The following is a 14,211-nucleotide window of genomic DNA, read 5'->3' as shown; positions in this document are numbered from 1 at the left end:
TTTATTTTCTGACCTGTTTTTATAGTGTTTTATAGTGTATCATATTGATTGCTAGTACTTTCTCCTGTGTGCACTGATGTAAAGGCGAGCTACTCTAACAAAGAGTTTCCTACGGGGATCAATAAAGTATTTCTGATTCTGATATATATATACTGAACAGTATTTCTTATGTCATTGTCCTGTGTGTTGTTTTGTTTGAGGACAAAAGTGGGCAGAGAGGCAAAGAAAGAGGGCGAGAGAGAGAGTTTTGGCTGATTAGGGTTGGGTATCCATAAGGTTACATAAAAGTGGAATGAGATACCCTGAAGCCCTGCTATTTCACTCAGACAAACTGCATGTGCATGCATGCACACATACAGCTCCTTTGAAAACACGAGCAAGCACACACACATATACACAAAGAGCACACACTATCCATTAGCAGATCTGTGGATCCATTGTAATAAGTGCAGGCCTAGAGGAAACACAAAAATGTACAGCCCCAAGGAGCCTCATGCTGAGGTACTACAATAAAAGGTTTCACGTCCCAGATTAGTCTATTCCATTGGCTACAAAGAACTGAAAATGAACCCATACAATCATCAGTGCAGTTTTAAGATGACAAAGCATTTTCATGTCACATTATTTCATTCTTACTATATATTATGACCATTTTTATTCCATCATAGCCATGTAATTATGTAAAGAATTGATTATTGGTATGCACCACACCCCAGCTGACTGTAGTCAGAGTAAATGACTTATTTAGTCGGGTACCATGCTGGTATTCAAATTCACTGTGACTGGCAGCAGGTCATATCAGCTGTTACTAATTAATGTTAATTCCGTGAGTAACTTGATAACAGGCCAAAATTAAACTTGTCTGTTGTCTGGTTAAAGTGCTCTCTGCGAGCTGGTGTCTGTGTTCGGTCAAAGATCGTTACACCACTCTGCAACCGCGAGTGGACAACCATGAGTGTTTTTGTTAAACTTTCATTCATCATATCAATAATTTAAGATGATCAACTAAATAGTTTTTAACCAGGACTTTCAATATTTGGATCAAGTAGCTTGTGAAAAATAAGGTGTGCGTTAGTAGTCTTTTAATGTGTCAGATACATATTTTAATCAACATTTATATGCATTACATTTAGGCCTAGCTGTATTTCAAACTGCCTGCTTACTTTATTCCTCCGTGATGAGCAAGAAATATTGCTAGTTTTTGGACTGAGAAGAAAAATATTAATGTTGCTTCACAATGAATACACAAGTATATTTTGCTTTCCTGTGTGTGCTTTCCTTGCACAGCATGGCACCACTCACCCCTATGCAAAAAACTAGCATTTAGCACATAAAAGTATATCCGCATGTAATATTTCAGTTTGCCTCAGTGACTTTTCTGCTCTTGTTCTTCTCTTGAAGATTATGTTTTTTTTCCAGATATGAGTGAGGAAAGACAGGAAAGATAAGGAGAGACAGAGATAGATGACAAAGGTCAAAGATCTACTCCAAACCTAGGACCCTGCAGCTGTATGACATGCACCTTAGCCAGCAGAGCAAGCAGAATGCCCCTGCACTTTCTTTGCGGATTCCCTAACTACATTACTATCCAGTCCATCCAGAGTTGTGATAGGATCTCTGTTGGCACTGTAGTGGATGACCTTTGTGCAAGGGGAGGAGTAGGGAAGAGAGATGCCACGCTGCCGAGTTTGATTTACATCGAATGGAGCTAATTAACATCCCCAGAACATTAAGACCTGCACGTGCCTCCTCTTTCCCTCTCTGTCTCTTTGACTTGCTTCCTCACTCCTTCTGGGTGCATAGTAACAATCTAGTGGAGGGCAAAAGACAGATTCGGAGAGAGATACAGCTGAACAGAGAGACAAAGTGGCATGGTTGATGATTGAGGTGAGAGTGGGGGAGAGAGGCCACTCAGACAGAAGCAGTGAAGCAGATATGGGTTTTTTTGCTACAAACTCTTCCTTATTGCTGCATGAAATGTGCCTTAAGCTGTAAAATCCTGTAGACAACAGTAGAATAACACTGATGTTCTACGTTGCTTTGCATCCCCTTCTTATTTAGAATAAAGAAGGATACAAACAGATGAGAGTTCTTTCTGATTTATACTTTTTTTTTCAATACAATAAAATAAAACTACAGTATTTAGCAGGAGCAAAACTTTTAGATACTTATTTTTTGATGAACTGAAAAATTGCGCTTGGGTTTGCATATTTTTTACACTTCAGTGAAGCCAAAGGACCTTTCACGGCATCCCAAGCCTTTACAAAGAAGCCAGTTGAGATGGAGAGTGGTTATGAATCAAATGACCATTAATGAAATCTTAAACATAACAGCTTCATTGATTTTTGAACAGTAAAATAAACAGGTAGTGAATATCAATGGCATAAAGATCAGTGGATGGCTAGCTAAGTGCAGTAACGTTAAGTAAGCACTCAAACTGCCTTTTATATTTACTGTAGGGTAAACTAGCATTAATATTCTTAATTGCCTTTAGCTTGCAGTGACTGTGGGCTCTGAGACCTATGTTTAATTTTGATCAGTAATATGACTTAAAATGTCCACACAGCCATGTCATGTAAAGAGTTTAAGTTCAGTTATTTATACTGTATATCATTTTATTATTATCTGGTCTCAAATGATTTTAAAGAGGAAGAGCCTATGTAGATCGAACTAATATGTAAGTACAAGACAAGATGATTTAATGTCACAAAACACAGGGAAGCAAAACAAAGCAGAAGATACAGAAGGGATTAGAAAACCATAGCAAGCCTACCTGATCTACTTAATGTAGCACCACCAGACCTAGACTCCTTTTTCATATTTGCTTACTTAGGCTGCCCAAAATGACCTAATACAACCAGAGATTAACAAAATGGTTAGCTATCTTGGTACAAACAGTACAGCAACATTTCTAAGCTTGATACATCCTCTGTCTCCACACAGTATACATCTTCATGTTGCCCAACCATAATTCATGTTACATTTTAGTTTGGCCATTTGTGAAGGCCATATCTCATAAATTGATAGTAGATTTTGTGCTACACAAACCATCTTTTTTACCTTGTTATAAGTTAATGTCAACATTCACAATATTCACACCTAAGTAAAAAGTCACTGTAGTGTAATTTAGTATCACCTAAATCATTTATCTTATCATTAGGTATGAGTGGAGATTTTCCTAACTGCTATAATTTCAATCTTGTATGGTTACCTGTACCCTGTACCCAGAAATTCTAGAGCGCGAGTTTTACCCAGAACATTTTGGCAGCTCATGTAGTGTCGCTGCCTCCGAATGGTAAACCCAAATGAGAGACCAGAGCTGGAGGATCCTCCCATGACATTTAGATCCACTGTATGGGAGGTTTCCCGGTTAGTTACAATGGGCAACTATGAGTGTCAAACTGTATGCCGACATTGTTCAACTGAAATCGGGTTTGTCTGTGGAAACACTTCTAACATGTCATTTACGACGGCATCACCTGAATGTGTTGATTAGCGGAACGAGACAAAACCAGTCCAGTCGAGTCCTTCACCCCATAGTGTTCAGGCAGCCTCTCACTGCAGATTCAGAACATGCCAAATCAATATCTAATGCTTTAGGAGTATTTATCGCTGCAGATATACGACTCGATCGTAGAGAATACAGAATTTACACATATGGTCAAAGTGCTTGAGCCCTGCTACAATGTGCCTTCACATGTAGATTTCACTCAGTCTGTTGTGCTGCTCTGTATAAACGAGCAAGCTGCAGTTGTTCAGGAATTATCAACAGAGTCTTAAGATGGAGCATTACTGACTTTGTGCTATTTATTTGTTTTTTTTCTTATTGACAATATGCCACTGTTTAATGTTTACATTTTTTCAAAATAAATTACAAAAATACATTTTTTTGTTTTCCTGCTGTACCGAAAAAGTACCGAACCGTGACCCTACAACCGATGTACATACCGAACCGTGAATTTTGTGTAGCGTTACACCCCTAGTGTCCACACCATGTAACCTTCATATTTGTACCATTGGACTGTTTTTATGGGACTATTGTTGTAAATACCCTTCTACTGACCAAACTATATATATTTATGTTTTACATAAGTTCTCACTATAATACAACAAAGCGCTAATTACATCAGGTTCTGCAGACTGGTCTGCATTTAAAATCAATTAAGATAGTATGATTTCACTCAGAATATTACATTTTTGAGATGAAAAATTCAAGAATATTTAAGGATAGTGCATGAAGGATATTACAGAGGGCCTATTTGGCTAGAAAAATGCAGCCAATACAAGTGATACTGTGTTACTATGGGGAAAAGATACCTCACTACATCACCACATTTTCATTACTACAGTTTTCCAGGTTCTTAGACGAAAATCAAACAAGTTGAACATAATGCTAAAATCCTACTGTATGGCCTTGGAAACCCTTAGCAAACCCTACTGCTTTGCAGTCAGGACAAACAATCTGTTTTATGTTGAAAAAACATAAAATAACTTTGAGAAATAAAGAGATTACACTCCATGAGCACCCAGCTCTCTCTGCAGATTCCATTTTTTTTGGACTAGCTCTTTGCATTTGTGTATCTGGCTTTCTGACAAACGCTAATACTCTCTGTTTCACACGCACACACACATATACCCACATCTCACAGAGTGAATATAAAAACACCTGTCTATCCTCTGTTGCCGCCAACTCCACATCAATGTGTGCACACAGAAATATTGCAGGAGAAACAGAAAACAACCAAGAGCTGGCACTGCAATGAACACTGAGCCCTCTGTATATGGCATAATGTTGTAAATTCCACTAAGGGATAAAATTCATAAAGTTTTTTTTTTATCCATTCAAATACCTTTCACAGTAGAATATGTGTTTTCATAAATCATTTCAGGGCTGGCAAGCATGAGTGCAAAGCGGCACAACCCCAATAAAATCTGCACCTACAGGCACAGTCAGAGTGGGAGAGTGCAGGGGAGAAGTGAGACGGAGGGGTGAATGAGAGCTCTCATGCCTACAGGCTGATATCCTGCATGCCTAGTTTGTGACAACACATTTACATATTAATTTCCTACACAACAAATATTACTAGCAACAAATAATGTAATACATAATCGTTAGTATGGATTTCTCGACTGAACAATACCTGTACTACAAACATGGATATACAGATGGTTAAAAATGCATCTGTTATTTGAGTGTACCTCCATCTTCACCCTCCATTTTACATCTCCCCCAATGAAAAAAATCTGTAATATGGGGGAAGACCAGCACAGCTTTGTGGGAAAGAATAGAGCATGCAGAGCATGTTAATGGTGATGTGATTATATGCATAATATTATATGTATGTGCAGTACACTGAACTTACATTGCATTAATATGAATGAGCTGCACCCATGTAAAGCTGAAATCCCCCAAAATGCTTGTCATGTGAAAGAAACAAATGACATTGCCTGTTACTCAACCAACAGCCTATATTGGTCACACCTCTAACGGCATAATAATCATCATCAGCCTGCTTTTCCTTCCCCCATAGCTAAATATCTGACCGAGCAAACACAACCTGTACCAGAGCATATGTGCTTGACTGGTTAGGCTACACACACACACGCACACAAGCACCAGCTGAGGCCACAAGACCAACTGTGTAATTATACATATGTAATTGCATCCCCACCAAGCTTGTACAATAGATGCAATGAGAGAGCAACTGCTAGAGAGAGAGAGAGAGAGAGAGAGAGAGAGAGAGAGAGAGAGAGAGAGCAGGTAGAGGGGAAAGACGGATGCAAGAAACGCCGTCACCTCCCCTGTCTCTTGAGACAGCCAGCCATACCTTGCGCCTGCGGTCCCTGGATCGATTCCTCTTTTTTATCTTTTCCTCCTCCTTCTCCCTTTGCTCCTGGGCGGCGGCCTCCGCAAGGTCCTTGGTCTTGCGGAGCTGCTTGGCGGCTTGCGCCATGGTGCCGCTGCTACTGCTGCTGCTGCTCCAGTCAACGTTGCTCCAGCCCTCCTCTCGTTTGCACTACCACCAGTCGTCCCTGTTTCCTCTTCCTGTGTCCCTCTGTCCCCCGTGCCCTGGCACTTACTACCTCGTCTCTGGTGGCCACCACGACATGTGTGTGTATAAGGCAAGCAGTGGGACCGTCTGTGTCCAGATATTTGTGTGTATGTGGATGATGTTGATGCTACAGCAGCCACAAGAAAGCCTCCAGCAGCCACAAAGGAAGATGCTACAGCTAGTGGTGCTGATGCTGCTGCCTGTGCCGCAGCTGCTACTCATCCAGTCAGCTTGCACTGCGCTGAATAGCCTCCCCTCCCCCTTCTTTCTTTCCTACCTTCCTCCCTTCTCTCCTCTCTCCTCCCTCTGCTTGCACAGACCAGTCACGCAGCCCTGTGTTCAGCACGGTGGGGATCCTGCTGCAGAGCTCCCTCTTTTTATCTGTCAAATGTCCTCCTCTTCCTGCTGCTTCTCTTTCTCCAGTTTTCTCCTCTGCTCAATGCTTTTCTTTCACAATAGCTGTTGTTGCGTCTTGCATAAGTGAGGTACAAAAGATGAGGTTGCCAAACCACGGAATGCCTTCAAATTATTTTCCCTCTCTCTGACCATGGCTTTTCCATGGCACCTCCCTCCTAGAAACAGATGGAGAGAAAGAAAAGTAGTGAGAGAGATGGAGGCTTTTAAAATAGAAATGGATATCATATTTGATCTAATATACTTTAGTGTTTGTTCTTCTGCGCATGATTCTTTGCACGGTTTGGCCACTTTTTGACTAGCAAAGGATGATGTTAAGGTGGCAAGGAAACATGGTGCCATACATTAACATCTACACCAGCCAACTTCCCTCATGTTTTAGTGTCAGAAGCAGACAGGGAGAAAAACATCAACAACATGAATGCTTCATAAAAACTGCATGTCCTCTCCCTCCCCTTTCATTCCACCACTTTCCCTCTTTCCATCACATCAGAAGGGCATGCAAGGCTGTTTGATGCTGCAATTCAGTAGCAGATAAGTAAACAACAGCATGAACAATATGATTTAAAGATGATACAGGCTGGAAGATGGTGTGTAGTCTATGTTTTGATGTCCATAGGACCAATTTCTGTTAAAGCTATAACTTATTAATAATAATTACAATTCATCTGATATTATTTGCTGTCTAACACAAAAACCCACTGTGGAGCGAAATGTATTATGAAATAAAACATTATTTAATCTATAACTTCATATAGTTTTTTTTACTGCATTTTACTTATTTTTATTAAGACTATAACAAACGTAGTCCTGGTAGTTTCAGTTTTAATGTATTTAAATGGTATCAGTGGTTTCAATGTGAGCAAAAATGTCAATATTCTCACATGTGACTGAAAAATAAATTACACCCATCAGGCAATTAGTATGAAAATACTGTATGATTAATCTCTTTGTTGTCATCTTAACAGTTACATCTTATTTTACACATACATCTCTCACATATATTTATGCATTTTTATTCCAGTCATTAGATGTATTTGCTCTCTGTAGCCCACTTTTCAGCTTCAGAGAGAAGATGCACTGACAGCAAACTCTCTCTCTCTCTCATTTATTCCCCCCTCCCGCCCCTGCAACATCATCTTTCTGCAGAATGATGTTGCAATGTAATGTGCAGCATAGCCTTCACAAAGAAACCATGTGACAAGACTAGGAATACATACATTTTATATCCATAGTCGCCATCTGCCAACAGATTAACACCAGATGCATTCCATCATTTCAAGCCAAAAGGCATGACATGAAAATCAATACTGTGGCTATATGTGAATATTTAAAATTGGATATTCTCTTGACAATGACAGTATTTTTGAGGACATTTTTCTTTAATGTAACCCCTAACTTTTGGTGTTTGTGTCTGGGTTAAATATTTCATTGTGCATTAATTTGACAGCTTTGTGTTTTCTTCTGCCTGATGTGAATGGCTCTATTAAGCGGGAGGTAATAAACTAAATAATGCCATAGCCTCCACTGCACTCCTGATTTACTTAGGTAGCAGAATGATCTTGTGGAATAGCTGTCAATGTAACTAGACTAATTATTCCAAATTCCACATAGAAATGAACGTCATGGAGATGCATGCGTACATTCAAGGGCATGTGCACATCATAAAGACTAAATAGGCAAAGAGTTTCTGTGCACAAGATTGATGCTCCGATAGGTTTATTCAGTAGTGTGTCAAATGGTCTTTGGCAGGCACAAATCATTTAGATGACCAGTCACTTAGACGCTTGAATGAATAAACCTTAATGAAGGGATCAGTCCAGTGTATGGATGCCTTTGTGCTGCCACATTAACTCACTTTTTACAAGATGAGTTAATGTATCCCTATTGTTTGCCAAATGCTGTCTTGAAATTATGACCATCAACCAACTTTTGGTGGTGGTGGTGGTGGTGCATAGGACTATCTTGAGGTACTCTTGCCTAATCCTATTAACATTAGCATCAAAATAATTTTCACAGTGGAGTTTCCCCCACATCGATACACACAACTGAAACATGATACAGCCAATAGGAGTATGGTATTCAGGAGTGAGGTCTGCATTTGGACCCACAATCTACTAGGTTAACTGCTAGCTAGCTACCAATATCTGTGAAATGCCTTATTTTATGGCTGTGGCATTCAGCCAGTTTGTGCCTCTCATGGACATTATCTGTTATCGGACATTATCTGGGGCTTGAATGGGGCTACATATTAGCCTAAAGTAGCTAGCTTGCGCTGCTAACTAAGTTAGCACTTACCATGGGCTGCTAGCTGGCTAGCTGAACAAGCTACTGCTCCTGCTAATTTTTCGCTCCTAATGTACGGTGCTAGCTAACTACCTTTTAGCTTGCCAGTGTTCGGCTAGTTAGCCAGCTAGCAACGCAAGCTAACGTTAACTGTTAGCTACCTAGCTAGCATTAACGTTTGTGAGCCCCATTATTTTATGGCTAACATGAGAGACACAAACATGAACTAGCTAAAATTATGCTTAGGTTAAGTTTTTAGGTTTAGGCTATCTTAGCTAACAGTGTGTAACAACAGTCCCTCATTGTTTTGCTAGATAGTAATAAAGGGTAGTGATACTTTTGCTATTTTCGAGGTAACTTGTAAACTTAAAAAAAGAAAGATAACACAAGCCAAAGTTTTTAAGATAGCGTTTTAGCTAACATTACAATGCAAATAAATTAATTCATAACTTGCTCATGTTACTTGTTATTATGAAATGTATTATTTTAGGTTCATTTTGGGCCCAAATAATCTGTTCTTCAACAGAAACCCAATGGCGCCAAACCTGTGAAGGTGTGGTCTCAGGCTGTGTGAGGCTCAACCATGAGAATATAGTCATACTGCCACTGCACTGCATAACAGACCAGTATCAATATAAATATTATAATGGGTGGGTCTTGCACATAATTGGCACAAGGATAACTTAAATCAATACATCTAAAATAAATAAATATTCTGGAAATTAATCCATGCTAGGTGTTAATGTGCACGCAGGGCTTGTGTTGTATTTGCTCATAAATAACAGCAGGGCAATATAAATCTGTAGTGGTGAAGAACATTTTAGTGGTGACATCACATACAGTTAAAAAAACTGAATATATGAGGAGATGGAGCAGATGGTGCCAAGAACATTGATGAAAACAATGACGATACTGGTGCTGGTTCAGATCTGATTCCACCAGCTCCTCAGTCAAACTGTGGCGTGCTAAATATAGAAAATGATGAAGCAGCAAAAATGTTAATTTTCTGCGACCTGAAGAAGACTGGCATCTGCGCAAAACAATGTGAAGGGGCTGTGTAGTGAAATTAACTCAATAATCACACAAGTTGTAGGCAGAGAAAATTTAACAAAGCCACAGTAAACTAGTTAAACCTGTTTTTAGAAATGATGAAGACCTACACAAGCTGAACATTGTGAATGAACTTTGAATTTCAGATTAAAATCTAACTAATTTAAAAGACTTAACTTCTGAGACAAATATAATGCTCCTCGAATGTCTATGAATTGACAACTAGGCTACGAATCACTTGGTTTACAGTATTTTCATCATGAGTTTTGTATTAGGAAATAGTTGTAGGCCTTCAGGGTTTATTATTGTCTATCCTGGTCTTGAATATGACTTCAGTATGAGTAGACTCATCTTGGAATTGACCTAGATGTGAATAGGTTTATCTTAACAATATATTCACATCATTACCGTACTAACAATCACCAAACAATAATGAAATAAAGAGCAATACACTGACTGCTAGGAACTGAAAGATTTTGTCAAAAGGATAATATTTTTAGTTTTTTAAAATGTCTGCTGTGTCAGCCACTCTAATATCCTTGGGCAGGGTGTTACATATTTAGTAAGAAAAATAGATAAAGGCACAATTTTCTCCTCAGTGCTTTTGGGAATATTTAGCTTGCTGTAGAGGATTCCCAAGGATGTTGCATGACCATGACTAAACAATTTAACACTTAACACAAAGGACTGTAAAAATGAAATCTAAAAGAAACTGGGCAGTAGTGCAGCGGCTACAGGAGTGAATTATGTGTAATCTCTCTTAGTTGCAACAGTGAAGTCATGGTTCATCAATCGACATATGGTGTAGCATGAAAGTGTAATATTTATTGCCAGCATGTCACGCTCTACATTCCTGAGTAGATTAAACTGTGTCCTGTGGTTGGTGATTCATGATTCTTCAGTGCTGAGATTTACAAGTACATCACTGCACTGTAACAGCTCAAACGGTCTCCTGTTCACTGTGTTATAGCACCATCAGGTGGTAGCTGGTTGTTATTGCTACACATTTTTTTTAACATTTTTTTTTTAAATTTGTGGTTTCTGGTTTCATTAATGTAATTAATGCTTGAAAAAAACATCTCTGAGTCTTTACAAATGTGTCAGAGAAAGAGACTGCTGTGCCAGTATGATTGCAATGACATTTGATGTCACAATACACTGATTATGTATCAGTTCACATGCTTTTTATGTGATGATAAAAATCAGGCATATGTGCAGGTGTATATGAAATGGGAGATTTCTTGTTTTAGGGCTGCTCTAACTATGATTATGATATTTACGATTACTTAACTAAAATTCTCTGCATCAACAAAAGTTTTCTGTTTGATTGTATCCAAACAGAAAATGTCAAGTATGTTTCCAGATAAAGTGGTCTGGTGATTTTCTTAATTAGATCTAGTTTATTTCTAATTATTTCCATTTTTTTATATTTATCTTTTATGTGGTTTTGTTCTTTGTATATGTCATTTATTATTATCATTATTGCTGTTGCATAAATATTAATAAATGTTATGGGTATGCTCGTTTAATGTCCCTGAAATGCCCTACTGTTTCTGTGCAGTGTGTTTCCAGTTGTGTCACATGCCATCTGGCCTAACTCCAAAGCAGACTCTGTATGCACTGGTCTTTGCTTTTGACAATGACTTGCACTTCCCTCAGCAAAAAAAAAAAAAGGATTCTGGGACTTAGCCAGTGCTGCTATGTCCAATCTAAAGTCCATCTCTGAAAGAAGAGAGGTTGTGAGTGCTGCAACAAAGGACACATCATCAAGGACACCTCTTCACCTTGATGTGATGTTGTACATGCTGTTCTTTGAATAGACTCCATTAGCTACATCTTCCAGCACATCAAATAATTTATTATTTAGGCATTCTTTTTGTAAGTGCTTTGATAATGTGATTACCTCAAAATCCTATAGCCTTAGAATTAAAGATTTAGAGTGAAGAGTGGAAGTGGAGGGCTCTTTTACCACGGTTTATCTAGCATGTGTGTATGTGAGTGTGTGTTTGCTGGAAAGGTATGTTATATACATTTTGGGAGCTAAATCTGGCCATAAAAAGTATACAAGAAATATTAGACTTCAATTGCAACTCTAACATCAATATATAGTCAATATACTGTATTAACCTTTAGAAGATGATTGATTACCTTACAGACAGTAGATTAAAGTACATTATATGGAGACAGAACAGTGCACCCTCTAGTGGTTCATATATCAACATGAGATTTTCTGTGGTAATATTTCATAAGAGGGAGTGTCTCTGTTTCCTTTTTCTCCACTACTTCTACTACCAAAACTACTAATGCCACTACTACTATTACTATCACTGCTGTAGTACCAGTGCCGGCACACAACTCAACACACTTACACACTTTAAACTGTAGGTGTCAGCAAAGTTTCAACATATTCATTTGCCACACAGGATGTTGAGGAGAAAGCATTTAGTAAACACAGAAGCACACACTCTGAAATATCTGCATATCACATAATTGCTGCCAGTACCAAATGTAAACAAAATGTGTTATGATAAGAAGAAACACCTCTGCTTTTGTTTTTCTTAATCTTGTTTTTGTTTCTTTTTCTGTCTCTTCTCGTTTTCTGCACTGTGGGGGTGTTTATCTTGTGTCACTTATAATATTGTGACATTTGTGTAACATAACATCTAATTAAGCAACCTCAGCATAACACATAATAAGCCAGTAAGGTACAGTATAACACCTTAAAGAATTGCATTGCTGACTCTATTAAGTAATGCTCAGCAGGGTAGAAATAACATATGGCTATGCAAGCGCACCAATGCAGATAAACAGTGAAACAAAAAAGGCATTTGAGTTTGCTCAGCAGTTCAGCTACTGCACCATAAGACAATGGGAGGGTATATTTTTCATTCTGAGAATATATTAGCTACCACGGTTAATCGTGGCAAAAGGAAAGAAGGAACAAATATAAAAACAAAAGAATGAAAACCTAAATAGATTGTGTGACATGATGTTGAATTTATGTTATTATGTTGACATGGAGGGGTGATGTAAACCCATAATGTTAACCTATCAGCAATCTTCTTGAAACATCTGCTGCATTTTCAAGTGCTTATACAGTAGCACTGTAATATTTTTTAACATGAATGAAAAGTGCTTTTGAAAATCAGATTTGAAGGTGGGGCATGTGATTTTAATCCAATACACGTCTTTTTGTCACATTCAGCGAATATCTCAGCAAGCTGTCCGTTTAGTGTGTGCGCTGAAAAAAACTCTGGTGTTTTTACACAGCCCTGGCTCTGTAAATGGGAAACAAACAACACTAGTTTCACAACACTATTTTCACAACACTATTTTCTGCCATGATTTGTGTATCAGGTAACGTCAAATGAATTGCCCGCGGACATTCAGCCTACTTTCTAGTTTGCCAAGATATGCTGTTGTTGTTAGCTATAGTAGCAGGAGAGTTGTGAGTGTCGCTGTCTGGAGCTGGTTTGCTGGCTCTGTCTCGTCCTCTGGCATTTTATTTCTTGCATAGTTACATGAAAATATGAATACCACTCTCATTTCTGTTTATCAAATATGAAGCTACAGCCAGAAGAAAGTTAGCATAGCTTAGCCTCAAGACTGGAAGTGAAAAAAACGACAATTTGTGGTTTTATCGAGGGTTATGTGCAGACAGTTTCTTGGCTGGGTGCAGTGACTTGCTAGTTTAGTCCTCACCAGTCAAGCAGCAGAGACTCCAGGGAGTCAGATATAGTCTGGCACTGAACCCTCCGTAAAACCACAATTTTCTCACTTTGGCTTTGTACAGATTAAACTAATGGGTTATAGTGTTAATTAGTGAGGTTTGGCAGTGCTGGCAGGAAGATTTTATTTACCTTTGGACGGAGGCAGGCTAGCTGTTTCCCCCCGTTTCTCGTCTTTATGCTAAGCTAAGCTTAACGTCTCCTGCCTATAGCTTCATATTTAGCACACAGACTTGAGAGTAACATTGATCTCCTCATCTAACTCTCGGCAAGAAAGCAAATATGTATATTTCCAAAATGTCAAACTATTCCTTTCAAGACTTTTTAAAGAGTTTACAACATATTCTTGGGATGACTCTTGCACATTTGAATTAATCATAAAAATTAGATTGGCACAATTGATTTATGCAGCTACAAAGCAAATGGCTTCAAAAAAAGGCACAGAATCTCCTTGTCCTTTTTAAATCTCATGCAGGGCATGACCGCTCCTCCATTAGGAACCATTGATCATTAGAGCTGGGCATGCTTGGGGGTGAAAAGCACTTGGCAGTCACCCAAAAATTATCTCAGAGTCACCCCTGTGGAAGCCAAGATGCCACAATACTGCAGACCAGCTTCCTGTCAAGGAGAAGAATAATGCAAACTTTCTCTCATTCCATCCGAAATGCTGATGAGGAGAC

The 14,211-nt window shown here is 38.7% G+C and overlaps 1 protein-coding gene across 10 annotated transcripts in view; it reads right to left on the bottom strand.

The window, feature by feature from the left end:
- Positions 1-9,348, bottom strand: part of LOC122865454 (ankyrin-1-like) — a 79,854-nt gene extending 70,506 nt beyond the window's left edge. For 3 of the 10 annotated variants that reach the window (XM_044173889.1, XM_044173892.1, XM_044173897.1), the window contains exons 1-2: positions 8,766-8,784; positions 5,829-6,625 (exon numbers count right to left, since the gene is read on the bottom strand). In XM_044173889.1, the coding sequence (XP_044029824.1) occupies positions 5,829-5,954 (126 nt within the window). In that variant the 5' untranslated portion in view covers positions 5,955-6,625; positions 8,766-8,784. Of the gene's footprint in view, positions 1-5,828; positions 6,626-8,765; positions 8,816-9,298 lie in introns of those variants that run through there. The other 7 variants (XM_044173887.1, XM_044173890.1, XM_044173888.1 and 4 more) reach the window with 6 other exon arrangements.
- Between the last annotated feature and the right edge of the window lie 4,863 nt (positions 9,349-14,211).

Source organism: Siniperca chuatsi, linkage group LG18, assembly GCF_020085105.1.
Source record: "Siniperca chuatsi isolate FFG_IHB_CAS linkage group LG18, ASM2008510v1, whole genome shotgun sequence".
Lineage (NCBI taxonomy): Eukaryota > Metazoa > Chordata > Actinopteri > Centrarchiformes > Sinipercidae > Siniperca > Siniperca chuatsi.
Note: the sequence above shows the minus strand (reverse complement) of the source record. Positions and strands in the feature narration are given on the sequence as shown.